The sequence below is a fragment of the Sitophilus oryzae genome, unplaced genomic scaffold (genome assembly GCF_002938485.1).
Source record: "Sitophilus oryzae breed Bouriz unplaced genomic scaffold, Soryzae_2.0 scaffold_1165_pilon_pilon, whole genome shotgun sequence".
In the NCBI taxonomy this organism is placed as follows: domain Eukaryota; kingdom Metazoa; phylum Arthropoda; class Insecta; order Coleoptera; family Curculionidae; genus Sitophilus; species Sitophilus oryzae.
In genome coordinates this window covers 698,386-714,864 of record NW_022145799.1, presented here as the reverse complement: position 1 = coordinate 714,864, position 16,479 = coordinate 698,386, and the positions used below count along the sequence as shown (strand labels likewise).

The window sequence follows — 16,479 nt, the reverse complement described above, 5'->3', positions numbered from 1 at the left end:
TAAATAAATATTTAGTATCAAATAGCGAAGCTCTATTATTAGAAGAATCATTTAAATTTATTATTTACCTATTATATAACCAGTTAACGGCACTGTTATAATATTTTTTTAATACTGAATAATCGAAATAAAAAAGCGGACAATTATGTAATATTGCTTTGTATTAATAAAATGCTAGATTTTGTTTTGATAATAATAATTGGTTAAATAGGTCTACTACAGTAGAACCATTTATTAAAAAAAGCATAGGCAGACAGGTCGAGATACAACAGACAAACTATTAATTTATAAAAAGATCTGAAAAGGTAAATAAATGTCCAGGAAATTCACAATAAATTACTACTATTCTTGATAATTTGCAATTAGTGAAATTACTAAGCTCTTCGTTGTACAAAACAGCATTAAATGTAATTAAGCAAAAGCATTATACCTTTTTGTACATAAATCTTCTTTCACACGTTATATTATCGGGCACAATGTTTTAATATTGTAGCAGGCTGTTAAATCATTGTTATAACATACACACATTAACAGAATAACGAATAAAAAAGAATTTAACAGGTGTTAGATTTTGAGATAAACCCAATTATCACCTTTTTATACAAAAATTTCATAATAAAAAATATACCATACAATTAAAACGTTTTATGATCAAGATTCAAGTGTACTTTGAGGAAGACTTTGACAGATAAAAATATTCAAATGTGATTTCCTACAAGAATTTTGTTTATCTGACATAATACCGTATGATCGAATAAAAACGGCGTCCAGTTGGCTGGGAAATGACGATCGATGACATTTCCCATATAAATTTACATATAAAATGACAGCGATCTTCATTTCATAGCCATCGCTGACGCCGTTTTTATTCGATCATACGGTACAAAGCACTCTTGTGATCCTAATCTTTGACCGCATTGTTTATTATTGTTAATTTTTCCAAAAGAAATTATGTAGGTATATGGTATTGTCGGTGGTATTCTTTAAGAGGTCTAAATTTTGAATAAAAATGTGTAAATGATGATTTATCACAGATTTTATAAATAACATAATTAAAAAAAGCATGAGTATAAATAAGAACTAGGGACTTCAAATAAATATAGGTACTTAGATACTCAATCCAGTGCTGTTAGCAACATTACTAAGTACCTAACTATTTTAATGTATTAATAATTAATGGGTATCTACTTCAGTAAAAGGCCAGTTGTGTACAACCAACACACTATTTTGGTCTATTTTATAAGCAATATGTTGGAAATTTTAAACAAATGTGTTCATTGTTTTGATTCTGTATATTTAACCTAATTAATATATTAAACTTTGAATTATCACTTAAATAAATATGCATGTGCTTACTTAAATACAAAAGTCGGTTCGAATATTCAAATAAAACTGAAGTTAACCGATTGAAAGAATCAAATGACCACCTCTGTTGACAATAAATTTTTCTCATAAATATTTTGAGCTGAACAGCTATTTTGGTATTTTATTAGATCATATCTAGCATTTTATCCCTGCTATACCCATTAAAACATCTGTTTTATTATATCATAATAATGTAACTGTATCTATTGCAGACCGTAGATGTATACAAACAAATATCTTAATGAATCATACCTGCAATAACTGTATCGCTCAAATTATATTTATCCTTCGCCTTGGGAAAGTCCTTAAGTTTCCTGTTGCTCAATTTTAGCTCGCCACTTTGGTTTGCCTCTTCCAATATTCTCTCCAGCGATCTGGTCAAATGGTTTTGAATGTGTCCGTTTATGTGAGGAACCAACACTGCCATCGTGCATTTCACAGACACAGCGCGCTACTTTGTTGCACTCGAACTTTTAAACAATGCATTCGATTTTTTTATAAACAAAACGCGAAAATTATCACCGACTGTGTTGCATTGAAACGGACCGATCTAGAGATCTCACACCGCAGCGAACCGCCTGCTCTACGTGCAAGTTGAAAATGACAAAAATAACTTGACAAATGACAATGCGCGTTATGTCTGATTTGACATAAGGCGCAAGAATATTAATGAATAACTGGTTGCCTATAAAAAATCATATATTTTATTTTAAGTCTATATGTATGCAGCCAAATACGTTTAAATTTAAACGTATTTGTATACAGCAGAGATATACAGGCAAATACGTTTAAATAATCTTTATTTTAAACGTATTTGTATACAGGATAAATTTTATTAATTTTCTCCTGCAGTCCTGGGACTCTGTTTCTTAGCTCTGTTTTGCCCTCAAACCAGGGAAAAAAGGTTTCAAGAACCGCAAACCAACTATATCTATACACCATATGATAAAAAAAACGCCAATAAGGTAAAATCAATCAGAATAAATGATCTAAAATGTAGAATGTTTAGGAGGGGGTACTTTTTTTCTGCTCCACAGGGTGTTTTGGATTTTAAAAAATCGGATTTATCGTCAGTACTTACAGTAGATATTTACGTACATCACTGCTTTTTTTGCTTTCCATTTTTTTTCTTGATTGTTATTCATGATACAATAATTGTTGTAAATAATTGTCAATATGTTTCTAACAAAATTAATCTTTTAGTTTTTCAGACAATTTTTTGCAATACTTATTTTTTAACAGGCAATTTGTTTTAACAAGGTTTTAACTAATACATTTTTCTTATGTTACAAAAAAATGATATAGGTAATGAATTTTGCTCTATCGTTGACTCACCCTATATATTATATTGCCTTGCAAAATATTACAAAAAATAATTTTCTATTATTTTTATTTCATAAATGATATACAAAAACGACATATTTATATACATTGCCAATAAAAAAGTAAATTTTTTTTCAGTTATTTTGTTATTTACTGTTTAATAACAAAATAACTGTCAATAATTTAAGAACCAATCTTTAACACATCATACATTCCTCTTTGAACTTAAATATCATACAAATTATATACTATTTATATTTAATATTAATTTCTTTTCTTTTTCTGATCTTTCTCTTGTATCTGACCTGTGGCTTTTTGGTAATTGAGTATCAGTTGTTCTTGAACTTCTGGTAAACATGGTGTGTATCTACTATATTCCATTGTATATTCTCCCTTGCCCTGTGTACTCGACCTTAGCTCTCCAACGTATCCAAACATTTCGTTTAAGGGAACTTCCGCGTGGAGTGTAAACCAGCCTTCAGTTCCTTCTACACCAGTAATTATACCGTGCCTTTTATTTAGTTGGGTCATCACCGCACCTTGGAACTCATCGGGGGCATTTATTTCCACAGTCATAATTGGTTCCAAAATTTGCCAGCTGCCTTTTTCAAACACTAAAAAAATTCATCGTTAAAACAAATAAAATTACTACAATACTGGGTGATACAAAGTTATTGAACATTTGAGTCCTTTTTATAGAGTGACTCAGCGTGTCAGTGTGTATACTGAGATATTTTTTTACTTACTTTTACACTTTACAATTTACAATGTTGGTTTATCAAAATTTGAAATTTATTTAATAAATGTGACATATATCTCTTACCTTCTTTAAGAGCTCCCTGAGCAGCTAAAAAGAACGCCAATTCGCTGGAATCCACAATATGATGATCACCATCAAGGAGTCTGAACTTTACACCGGCCAATTTCTGTCCTGCCAACAAACCTTTTTCCGCCATCGTCAAAAATCCTCTTTGTACTCCAGGAACGAACTGCCTAGGTACGTTAGTACCAACTGTTTCATCAACAAATTCTAACACAGTGTTCTTATGCGCGGGTAATGGTTCCAATACACCTATAACTCTGGCATACTGTCCTTGTCCACCTGTCTGCTTCCTATGCAGATAATCAAATTCACATGATGATACAAGGGTTTCCCTGAATGCCACTTTGGGCTTTCCCAAGAGTACTGGACAATTGTATTCCCTTTCCATTCTTTGAGCATAGATTTCCAAATGTAATTCACCCATTCCAGACACAAGAGTTTCTTTATTGTCACTATCGAAATAAAAGTGGAACGTGGGGTCTTCCTTAGTGAAACGAGCTATGGCTTTTGAAAAATTGTCTCTGTCCTTACTATTTACAGGGCTAATAGCCATTGAAACGACAGGTTCAGGCACAAATATTGACTCTAATGATAAGTGATGTTTCAGATCTGTTACAAATGTGTCTCCACTAGCACAATCCACTCCAAACAAGGCAAAAATATCGCCAGCATAAACCTCAGTAACATCCTCCATTTGATTTGAATGCATTCTGACTAACCTAGCAATTCTAATTTTTCTTTGGGTACGAGCATTAAAGATTGTGTCTCCTTTTGATAACTGGCCTTGATAGCATCTCATATATGTTAACTGGCCAAATCTTCCAGCTTCTAATTTGAAAGCTAAAGCCACAAATGGTTTATCATTAGAACGTGCCGGATCCAATAAAACTTTTTCTGGTTCTGAGTCTTCTGCAGTTTCCTTAATAGCATAGTTCTCTACTTCTCCAGGGTTTGGTAAATAATCGAGAATGGCATCTAAAAGTGGCTGTACACCCTTGTTTTTCAATGCTGTGCCTGTCATAACTGGGGTAAAAGTTCTCTTTAAGCATGTCCTTCTTATAGCACCTTTAATATCTGATTCAGTTATTTCTTTTTCCTCTAAATACAATTCACCCAAAACGTCATCAACATTTGAGAGGTGCTCTATGAGCTCATGGCGTCTCTCTTTAACTTCTGTTTTCATATCAGCAGGAATGTCCTCATACCGCAGTTGGTCTCCATAATCTCCATCAAAATAAATCGCTTTTTGAGTTACAATATCTATTATACCTTTACAGTCACTTTCCAAACCAATAGGCAACTGAATAAATGCAGCATTGTGGCGAAGTTTTGACCTACAAAAAAAACTTTCAAGTATTTTTTTATTGTATTTCTTTGACCTACCTCATTTGAGACAATACTCTATTTGGATTTGCTCCCATTCTGTCTAATTTATTAATGAAAGCTATACAAGGAACATTGTATCTCTTCATTTGCCTATTTACCGTCAATGACTGACTCTGTACTCCGCCAACCGCACATAAAACTAAGACAGCACCATCTAATACCCTAAGAGCTCTTTCTACTTCAACAGTAAAATCTACATGACCCGGTGTATCAATTATATTAATATTGTGATCCTTCCAAAGAGTGTATGTAGCGGCAGACTGAATAGTTATTCCCCTTTGCCTTTCAAGTTCCATAGAGTCCATCGTTGCCCCAACATTGTCTTTACCTCTAACTTCATGCATAGAATCTATGCGACCAGTATAGAATAAAATTCTTTCAGTTAATGTAGTTTTTCCAGAATCTATGTGAGCGGATATTCCAATATTTCTTATTTTTGTGATATCTTTGTGGTCTGCAAACTTTGCATTGCTTGACATAGACCTTACTGGACACTAAAATTTTTACATATACAAAATAAAAGTGAGAGTTTAAAAATATATAATACTTACTATTATAATACTGTTTGTGTGCAATGACTGTCTAGAGACGGTTTTTAAAGCTCTTAGAATATTAAAAACAGTCATATTTAAGGAAGAGTAAAGATTTTGTCGTAAAATCTAAGGTTATGTAAGGCATAAAAGTAGGGTTACTTCCAAATGACACAAAATTCGTCTTTTAGAATAGTTTGGTTTTTGCTCTGGTAGTTCAAAATTAAGCCAATTGGACTATGAAATGTCATTATTTTATGATTTATATATGATGCAAGGCTGATAATTGCGGTCCTAGCAGCTTAGGCCCATAAAATATATAAAAAGAAGAAGTGAGTTGTCAAAATTTCTGTCATTTTTTGGCTAGTAGTGTTTTGTTTTGGTGGTTTGAAAATTATATTTATAAATGCTTATAAAAATAGCTATGAAGTCAACATAAAGTTTATGCATTAATTTAAAGAACACAAATGTGAGCTTATATTTATTCATGATAAACTTGCAGGATATAGTTAAAGGGCGTGATTCGATATTAAGATGCGCGGTCATTTACCTTAAAGGCTGTAAACATTGATCTGTTTAAACGCCTATAAATCTATGAAAATGAAAAAATCTAGTGATGATTAATTTATTCCTTATATTATAAGAGTTCGAAAATATCTATAAAACATCAAAGATGCAGAAGAAGGAAGAGAGTTTTGAACAGAAAAAGTTAGATCTGGAGGTAATGTATTATTTATAGATATCCTGTATTAAAATTATTCACAAAGTTGAGTTGAGTTTTAAATTAAATTACATAACTATTACGCTTGCAGAATTAATTAAAGTGTTTTAAGAATGACACTAATGAATTAATTAAAATATGAGTTGACACAGTTTTGCATTACAACTAAATTTAACCCTTTAAAATTACAGTTTTCTAGCTTCTATTATTTTAACTGAGTTAATTTTATTGTTAAATAAAATAGGTATGGCTACAAAGGATGGAATCAAGAATTGCCAGTATTGCTCCAGTGGGTCATACAGCTGATGTTTTAGAGTTACAGATAAGGGAACAAAAAGGTTTACATGCCGAATTGCATCAATTTAAAGCACAAATAGAGTCATTTCAACAAATTACTCAAAGACTGATTACTGCACATCAACATGAAGATATAAGTCGCTACAAAAAGGTTGTGTAATTAATATTTCCATAGATAAAATAATATCTATTCTGGCATAATTTTGTAGGCAGCTGAATATATCAATCAACATTACTTACGCTTAGATGCTTGTATTGTTAATCGCGGAAAACTATTACATTCAGCTTTAAGCTCACTACAAAACTTTGATAGATCATTAGATAAATTCTTAGCATGGCTTAGTGAAGTTGAATCTGTTGTGGAAACCTTGGAAGGGGATACAGAATCAAGAAGAGCCGCCCATCAGCTTAAAGAAATTCAAGCTGATATTGAACGACAAGCACCAACTCATGCTGCTTTAAGATCATCGAATTTAGCTCTTTTAGGTACTTTATCTCCTGAAGATGCTCTTATGGTACAATTGCGTGGAGATGAGATGGAGAGAAGGTGGCAGGTATTAAAAAACTGTAACCTATAAAGATAATGTAAAATTTATATGTTAATTAATTCAATGTCTAGGCTCTAAAAACTCATACAGCTGACCTAAGGAACCGTTTAGAGCACAATGCTGATTATTGGAACACAGTATTATTATCACTAAGAGAACTCACAGAATGGGTTATCAGAAAAGATACTGAACTTGGTTTAGCTGCTAGACAAGACGATCACAGGGCTTTTAGGCAAAGAAATTATTCTTTTTCTGGTAGTTTAATATTTATTTTTTTTTTATAAATTGTAGACAACAACTTGAGGACAAGAGACCCTTGGTTGAAGCCAGTTTAAGAAGTGCTAGGCAGTTTGTTGCAGGTGATCCATCAGGAGAATTAGCTAGAAACTTGAGGAGAGAACTTGTTAAGCTTTCCGATAAATGGAATGCTCTCATTGACAAATCTGATAAATTAGCAGCTAAATTTGAACAAAACTCTATTGTAAGAAATACATTTTTCTATTACTTAGTACAAGTTTACAAAATTTATTTCTAACAGAAACTCAAGCAGCTGACCCTCAATCTGGAAGAGGCTTGTTCAGCAGTCTCACGTTTGGAAAGAGCTACATTAACTTGGAGTGGTCCAAGAAGTGCAGCAGAGGCTAGAGAATTACTGAGCAATTTGAGAATTTTGGAGCAACAGTTGCCCCCTCTTCAAAGGTCTTTGGAGGAGGCTAGAATTCAGGCCACAAGTTTAAGTAATGCTTTGCCCAATAATTTAGCTAGCCAATTGGAGGACTGTGCTGCCAGGTGTAGAGCATTACAAGCTGCAATAAGGGAAAGGAGAGAAGTTTTAACTAGCAGTTCTCAAGGTAATTATTTTTATTTTTTTGTGTCATTAAATTTACTCTTCAGAAAACTGACAGATTTAATATTCTTGAGGACAGCTGTATTTATGACAAAAAGATACTGTATATTCTTAATTAAAATTAAAATTTTTAAATAAGAATTCTACCTAAAAATTCTATTTAGATCTCAAGGTTTAACATTTGTAAACATTTTGAAATATTATGTTCATACTATTGTGGCCTTACCTCCTTATTTTTTCTACACTTTTTTTTTAAACCCTGTATATTGAACTGAAAATCTTGATGGTACATTATTGTAGGAGAAATATCACCTGGACCTTCCAGTGTCCAACCACCATGGGAACGCGCTACAACACCCAACAAAGTACCATACTACATAAACCACAGCACTGAAACTACACACTGGGATCATCCACAAATGTTGGAATTGGCCATATGTTTGTTACAATTAAATGAAGTTCGATATTCTGCGTACAGGACAGCTTTAAAATTACGGACAATACAAAAGAAGCTGTGTTTAGACATTGTCAATATTAGTACAGTGTCTGAAGCTTTTGATTTGCATGGATTGAGGGCACAAAATGATAAAATTTTAGGTTAGTTTACTGAAAGATAATAATTTCCCAGAATTATGATTTTTAATATATTTTTTTTCTAGATGTGGCAGATATGATACTAGTTCTCAGAGCAATTTATGGAAATATCGCATCACAAGAACAAGCTATTATAGATGTTCCACTATGTGTAGATTTAGCTTTAAACTGGCTGCTAAATGTTTATGATAGTCAGCGCACAGGGCAACTTAGAGTACTTAGTTTTAAGGTACATGATAAACAATCTTTTTACTCAAAAAAATATTAATTTGAAAGTTATTTATACAGGTTGGGTTAACATTGCTGTCAAGAGGTCACTTGGAAGACAAATACAGATATTTATTTAGGCTGATTGCTGATCCCCAGCAAAAAGCTGATCAAAGGAAGCTGGGACTGCTTCTACATGATATTTTGCAGGTACCCAGACAGCTTGGAGAGGTCGCTGCTTTTGGTGGGTCTAATATTGAACCCAGCGTCAGAAGTTGTTTAGGTAAGTACTTTAACTGTAATGTAATTTTTTTACTGTAATGTTTCTTTACTTTACTGTACCATAACTGTAAAATTTAAGAGAAAAGTTGACATTTGTTTATATTTAAAAAGCATAGTATCTCAATCAATGACTAAAGAATCCAAGAACAAATAAACACACGAGAGCAAATTGTGCCGATGTCACCAAACAGTGCCGTGGCACATATTTTTCTTAACCTAGCTGTTTGAAGCAATATTTATATTTTTTGATAATTGTTTTGACTACGCCTATGGTGTATCATCCTAATTAATTACGAAAAAAACGTATTAAAATGTTAACAAGTACAAAACTAGTATCGACGTATAGCACATATCAAGTACATATAGATGTTAATTGAAATTGAAAAATAATTATCGGAATTCAATAAGAAAACGCTAAAAAGTTGGAGTGGACTGTTTACTTACCTATGAAACGTAACTCCTGGCTCTTTCTTATCGTTGCTGCTTTTACATTTGAAAGCTGAACAACTAATCACCTTTGTAATAAAGTTTATACAAACTTTACTACACACAAACTATTAAAAATCGCTAAAATTGTCGCTGGTGACCAAATGATGACTCATTGTTTGCCACCAAAAGAAAGGTCTGTAAGGTCACAAATTCTGCTGCAGCCCGTATAGGGGCGTTACATGTCCTTATATTCTTTAGTCATTGATACGCGTCTTCTCTACACAAATAGCAACATGGGGTTATGTTATTAGCGCAAAGACGTTTATTATGAAAATTCGCTCGAGTACTCGATTATCGAAATAACCGACATCGTTCGATTATGAATGAGCGATGCAAGTGACGAGCTACGAGCGACAAACGCAAGCGATGCTAGAATGAAATAAATTGAAATCCAATTTTAATGTGACATACTCTATAAAAAGCCTAGCAAATTTTTTACATACATTGCAGATAGCAAAGTTATACGACGTTATCCGTTGCGTATGCGAGTGACAAAATTTTACGACCTACATCGACAATGCTTTGGAATAAACTAAATCAAGCGATCAAGCGAATCGCTCGTCGCTTGCTACTTGCCATTCATCACCGAAAGAATATATGCTCTGCGCACGCAACTTACTGCTTGACGTTACCAGTACAACAAGCGACGGGTGAAAAACTGTATTTTGAAATACGAGCGATATTTCGCTCGACTATTGAAATCGCTTGAAAGTCGAGTGCTCGATTATTGAAATTAATCGGTTTTTCCCATCACTAGAATTAACCAACCATAACTTTTTCGTTCTGATAGATATCAACGAATTTAAAATAACCTTTTGATGCTTACCGAATCTCATATCTTGTAATTACTGATATATTATCATAAACATGATATTAAGCAAAATAATTAATTCCCAACAGGAGAGAGGGAAGACTTAGAAGCAGCACATTTCTTAGCCTGGTTAAAACAAGAGCCACAATCCTTGGTCTGGCTTCCGGTTCTACACCGAATCGCAGCAGCGGAAAGTGCACGTCACCAAGCGAAATGCAACTCCTGCAAGCAGTATCCCATCACCGGTCTGCGATACCGCTGCTTGAAGTGCTTCAATTTCGACATGTGTCAGACCTGCTTCTTTTCCGGAAAGTTGACCAAGGGACACAAGTTGACCCATCCGATGCACGAATATTGCGCCGCAACGACTTCTATCGAGGATATGAGAGATTTTACGAAAGCTCTGAAGAACAAGTTTAAGAGTAAAAGGTACTTTATGAAGCACCCTCGTATGGGATATCTTCCAGTTAGGTCGGTTTTGGAAGGGGATGAGTTGGAGAGTCCAGTGGCTTCGCCTCAACATAATGATATGCATTCAAGGTAACTTGGTAAACTTAATAGATTGCATGTAGGTAATACAGTTTGTTACGTTTCAGAATGAATAATCGCCATATTCTTGTATTTGTTTAAAAACAAGAATTTTAAATATCTTTAAAACACCATTAATAATTATTTTTGAAACTCTTTAAAACTAAAATAAAAAAACTTTTGGAAAAGTTAATACTTTTAGGATTTTCGCCACTAGAAGAAAATTTACAAAATGAAAAATAAAACAAATTTAGCTAATCAACAAAAAAATGCTTGAAATTTCGGGAGGTATATACCGGGTGCGTTTCAAAAGTGGCTCACCCCTATAAAAAAACGAGACTTGGTATGTTAGTATATGACATAAATTGGAATTAATTGACATATTCATTTGTTTTTGGTCACTTCCTGTTTCACCAAAAATGACTACAACTTTTGATTTTTAAGTGAGATTTTTTTTCTGTATTTGATATAGAAAATGACACTCTGAATAGAATGACATATCATATGTCAACTTTTGACATTTTCGCATATGGTTTATTTGAAATTGTAACATGCGGTTCATAACGACAATTTGACTCGAAATACCAAGTGTGTGGTATCAAATTATTCGTAAAAAAATATTTTTTTTCAAATATGCTAATGACCTACACTTGTTCCTTTTGAAAAAAATAAGATATGATTAAAAATACGATTTGGGCATCTTTTAACCGGCCAGAACAAGACACGAAAAGCATTAGACGATCAAATCTATTTTTCCAAGGCTCCTTGATTAAAAATTAGTGTTTTTAACACATCCATGGCGCTCTAGATTGAAATTTAAAATACGATTTTTTTAAAGCTAAAATGTCAAAAATTGACATATGATATGTCATTCTAGTCGACGATATATAGATAGTGTCATATGATATGTCATTCAGAGTGTCATTTTCTATCGAATAAAGTAGAAATATACCGAGGGTGCCATTTAAAGATTAAAAGTTGTAGTAATTTCCGGTGAAACAGGAAGTGACCAAAAACAATTGAATACGTCAATCAATCCTAATTTATGTCATATATTAACATACCAAATCTCATTTTTTTATCTGAAAGAATAGAAAAGTTATTAGAGTGGACCACTTTCGAGACGCCACCCGGTATAGTCAATCTCCTTAAATGTTTTTAACATAGAATTAAAAATAAAAAGCTTTTAACAAGTTTTAAACATTACTAAATAACATTTTTTAGATAACTGTACTGAAAGGTTACTTTTAAATTCAGCATATAATAATTCAAACATGATCAACTTTATTAATTTGTTTCACGTTGAATACCGAAAAAATGTCCTTGCTTTAAATTATTTTAATTTTGTGTGATTGAGTAGGACATTAAACTGTCAAAATACTATATTACAGGTTGGAAATATACGCTTCACGATTGGCGGAAGTGGAACTGAGGGCCGCATCTCCAGATGACGAACACAGACTTATTGCGGACTACTGTCACTCGCTAGAGGGCGCACCTGCTAGTCCTGGGCAATTAATGCTGGTCATCGACGAAGAACAACGAGCTGAACTTCAGGAAATGATCAGAGAACTGGAGGTGGAGAATCAGGCTCTGAGATCAGAATACGAACAACTTCAGGTATTCAGAATTGATTTTGTATGCCTGTGTATGGCAGATTTATTTGTGATTTTAGAAAAAGTTTTTTTTTTAATTTAGTTTTCTTATTCTCAAAATTTAAAATTTGGAATATTCTACAAAATCTTTTTTCAACCTCTTTTCTTTGTGTTAATTATAAGTTCTTGTTTATTTTCGTTTATTCAAACGTATATTAACGGTATGTATCTTCAATATTTCAGAGAGGTGCCAATCCTCATCCTCCTCAGCAGCCTCATCACGATGTTTTGGCTGAAGCCAGACTACTGAGACAACACAAAGGCCGTCTGGAAGCTCGTATGCAAATTCTAGAAGACCACAACAGACAGTTAGAGGCCCAGTTGCAAAGACTGAGACAGCTACTCGACGAAACACCTACAGCAACTCTGCAAACCAGAAGCGTCACTGCCTCCCAACTAAATCAGGACATACCAGGTAGGGTAAACCAGCCACCACCACCAGCAGACCTACGCTAAATTTTATGAAATTATAGATAAAAAATTTGAAAAAAAAAGATATTTATACTTGAAAATAATTTATGAAGTGAAGACGAAGGTTACATGTGAGTAAAATGTTTTCTCTGGACGAAATCAATGTATAAAATTAAAAATAGTTAGGAGCTTTTAGGCTAAGCTAACATTGGAAGACCTAAGATAGCTTGTAGATATTGCTGATGTAACTACGAAAAAAAAAGAAATAAACGAAATTTCATATCATTGTGAAGTTAAGGCTATTATCATCTTGATAAATTGAATGAATGTTTTTAAAATATATAAACCCTAAGACAAGGACTACGCAGAGATGGTGTAATTAGAGAGTATACTAAGCGTAGAGATATCATTTCAGTTTGAGCTGCGCTATATTTATTGCGGAAGTTCTTGACAGTGACAGCTGTCTGTAATTTATTTTAAAGCATTTACCTACAGAAAGAATTGACTCTGCTTTCTTCAGTAATAAAAAAATATTTTCTACTCCTATTCAAAATACAAGCTACCTTTGAATTGAAATGATAGACAACAATTGGTACCTGTGATTCTTTCTGTCATTGGACCGACTATACAGATACTTACATAGGGACAAAGATATGTACTACCACAGCCCGACTCTACTTAACAAGCCGTGAACAACCATTTGGCAACGCCGCAACCGGCAAGAGATTCAGATCGGTTTCTAGCGAGCGCGAATGCGCGACGGGCCGTTTTACCGGCTATCGAGGCGCGTATTTTTAAATTAATTTAAGGTTTGCTCATATTTGCCACATAAAACTAAAAAAAAATTGCCACATTACTTGTCAAAAACAGTCTCTGTTCCCCGAAAAAGTCATGCTGAAAGAACCAAAGAAATGCTTAAATTGCTCACTTCGATCTTGCATTTCTTTGGTTCTTCCAGCAGGACTTTTTCGGGAAACAGGAACTGTTTTTGACAAGTAATGTGGCAAATTTGGAAAGATACTAAGGCACTGTATTTAACTTTAGTCTAGTTTTAGTAGGTACCTTTTGCATTGATCCATCAGTAAGACTTTTCACAACTTTAGTCTTTAACTGAACAATATTTTCTTTCAAAAATGCGGATTTATTTACAAAAACATGCAACATGCCAATGGACTGCCAGATTTCCTTGTTCACGGCTTGTTAAGTAGAGTCGGGCTGTTGTACTACACATAGTAAAGCTTAAAAACCGAAATGTTTTTTCTATACCCACTATAATCTGGTTTTTATTTCATCGATTGTATTATGTAATTGATTACACTTGGGTTATGGACTGCTGTAATAGTAATCTATTATCATTAAATCTGATTGAGCATTTTACATTTATTTTTACCCATCTCTGAAGGTAAGTCAATAAGTTTTTATAAATTTTGTAAATTTGATTTTAAAGTAGTAGGTACTACATTCAAAATGGACTTCCAAAACTGCTTAACTTTTCCAAATTGTTTATTTTAATGTATATTTCTATAGTAATTTAAAAGATTTCTGATACTCATTCAAAATAAAACATGAAAAAAATCAATAAGTCATATTTTAAACATCATTAAAATTTATTGACATAGTCCTGTACTTAAGTAACTAGTATACTTTCATTATTATCTAGTGCTTCCATAATTAATTTAAGCTTTTGCTTTAAAGACAATCCTTTTTTAACGACTAGTTTTATTTATTTTTTTATACTGGCTTAGCAATTTATTAAAAATAAATAATAAATTTATTAAACCTCAGGAAAAATGGAAGCAGGAAGCGCGTTAACAATAATTTCGTTTAATTGCGCAATTAACAACAATAAATCACCGCACATTATATCATTATTTATTTCATGACATAATATATTGTATTGTAATTTTATTCTATTACTTTGAAGCAGCACACTATAATAATTATACAGGGACAAAGATTATCTTTTTGTAATATTTTTAAAGCTTTCAATAATTAACAATTTTAACTTTTTTATCAATATATGCTTATAATTTGAGAACTACTTACTGTAAATTTTTATTTATATTTTGAGAGGGTTATATCTGAAATTATAATAATGTTGAAATTTATACTCGTATACTGTCGCGTTGCTAACTTAAAATAACTTATTGTTGTTTTTGTAAAGGTGTTTCCCTTAATCCTACTGCAATAATTAGCTATTTAATTAAACAGATACATATAATATATACTATAAAGAACATTTACAAAAACAATTATAAGTATAGTTGAATTTCAATCTTAGTATTAGTAATAAAAAATATAAGAACTTTGACAGTAACTATTTCTATTGTGGGATGTCACATTAGCTGTCAAATGAGTTAGTAATGGTGAAAATAGCGCTGGGGTGATTACTAACTGAGTATGTCATATTTAAGTCATAGTGTTAACATACTTCAAATGTCAAATGTCGAAATAGTGAAAATTTCTGTAATTTCTATTATATGATATAAAGATTGAGGCTTTAAATTAGAATGCAAAAATACACCCTAAAGATTGAAATTTGACTAAATAAGTATATTTATATAATTTATATTTGAATCAGTATTAAATAACCACTGCTATTAATATCAGGGAGTCACAAAAAACTCTAACAAATATCCCAATAGGTATTTAGGAAGTTTTAGATTAGTAATATGAACATATCAACAAAATGCGTTTAGTTTAGAGACTTAAGTTAGGCGAGTTAGTACGGCAGCTTGTGTGCTAAGTACAAAATAGACTTGTGACAAAATACTCGAAAAAATAGACCAAAATTTAATAATGTCATATTAAATAAAAACGGATGATTTGTTTTTAATTATATTAAATTAAGTTTTGGTCTAAAATTTACGAATCATCCCATCATCGTGACCCGAATCATATCATTTGAAACATTTCATTTTAGAATGTGCTAAGAGTATATTTTGGTTTTGTAATTTGTTTATATATTGTTAGTGTTTGCTACGTAACAATACATTAATCGTGTATTCGCATAATAAAGCAAAAGGAATTTATTTGAGTGTTTTATTTATTTTTACCTATATAAAATTATTTCTAAATACCTGTTACCATCATCAATGAATCATATCAAAAAAATCGTCCGATTTAAATGAAATTTGTTATGTCGATAGATTGGAGCAAGGCCAACTTAACTTTACTATGTACGACACGTGTCATTGTGACTGTTTTGACGTAACAAACGTCAAAAATTGATGTCGTCCGATCGCGACCAAATTTGGTGGGTACGCTATATGAGCGACGGTGCACACGGCCCCACCCTGCCAAGTTAGATACGACGTTTCGTTTACATCTTCATCAGGGTAGGACTAACGATTTGATATTGAAGAAAAAATATGGGTCGTTTCGTCGCGACGTTTCGAACCGATGCCTCTAAATGATCGAAATCATCAGGATTTTTCTTAATTGTGGGTTGATTGGAACCAAACTAGGCACGTGGATAGAGGTACCAGGACAGACAGGCAGACTGAAATAAGAAGTTTAACTTCAAATATTCGCACATAGTGCATACACCATTTTTTTAATAAAGTAAAATACAAAACGGGAATCATATTATGCAAAGTTACGAATTTAGGGTCTAGGGAATCTTGAAATGACCGTAAATACGAATATACTGATTTAACATA

General features: G+C 32.6%; 2 protein-coding genes across 2 annotated transcripts; one reads left to right on the top strand and one right to left on the bottom strand.

Annotated features, from left to right (window-relative positions):
• Nucleotides 1–2,738: 2,738 nt before the first annotated feature.
• LOC115887887 (elongation factor G, mitochondrial-like) lies at nt 2,739–5,590 on the bottom strand. The gene is made up of 4 exons (XM_030907412.1): nt 5,449–5,590; nt 4,895–5,391; nt 3,512–4,845; nt 2,739–3,302 (listed from the first exon to the last, which is right to left on the bottom strand). Exons 1-4 carry the CDS (start codon nt 5,521–5,523, stop codon nt 2,953–2,955), a joined length of 2,256 nt encoding a protein of 751 aa, XP_030763272.1. The 5' UTR covers nt 5,524–5,590; the 3' UTR covers nt 2,739–2,952.
• A 196-nt stretch (nt 5,591–5,786) lies between these two features.
• LOC115887882 (dystrophin-like) lies at nt 5,787–15,849 on the top strand. Its single transcript, XM_030907404.1, has 12 exons — nt 5,787–6,148; nt 6,393–6,596; nt 6,655–6,999; nt 7,065–7,225; nt 7,285–7,474; nt 7,532–7,844; nt 8,141–8,437; nt 8,500–8,663; nt 8,723–8,924; nt 10,313–10,763; nt 12,143–12,371; nt 12,590–15,849. Exons 1-12 carry the CDS (start codon nt 6,101–6,103, stop codon nt 12,860–12,862), a joined length of 2,877 nt encoding a protein of 958 aa, XP_030763264.1. The 5' UTR covers nt 5,787–6,100; the 3' UTR covers nt 12,863–15,849.
• The last annotated feature ends 630 nt before the right edge of the window (nt 15,850–16,479 follow it).

Bases quoted from the DNA above. Each gene is read 5' to 3' on its own strand.
- LOC115887887 (XM_030907412.1), bottom strand. From the start codon at position 5,523: ATGACTGTTTTTAATATTCTAAGAGCTTTAAAAACCGTCTCTAGACAG. The intron at 5,392-5,448 runs GTAAGTATTATA...TAAAAATTTTAG, and splicing joins ACACAAACAGTATTATAATA to TGTCCAGTAAGGTCTATGTC. The intron at 3,303-3,511 runs GTAAGAGATATA...GAATTTTTTTAG, and splicing joins TCAGGGAGCTCTTAAAGAAG to TGTTTGAAAAAGGCAGCTGG.
- LOC115887882 (XM_030907404.1), top strand. From the start codon at position 6,101: ATGCAGAAGAAGGAAGAGAGTTTTGAACAGAAAAAGTTAGATCTGGAG. The intron at 8,438-8,499 runs GTTAGTTTACTG...TTTTTTTTCTAG, and splicing joins ACAAAATGATAAAATTTTAG to ATGTGGCAGATATGATACTA. The intron at 8,664-8,722 runs GTACATGATAAA...TTATTTATACAG, and splicing joins TTAGAGTACTTAGTTTTAAG to GTTGGGTTAACATTGCTGTC.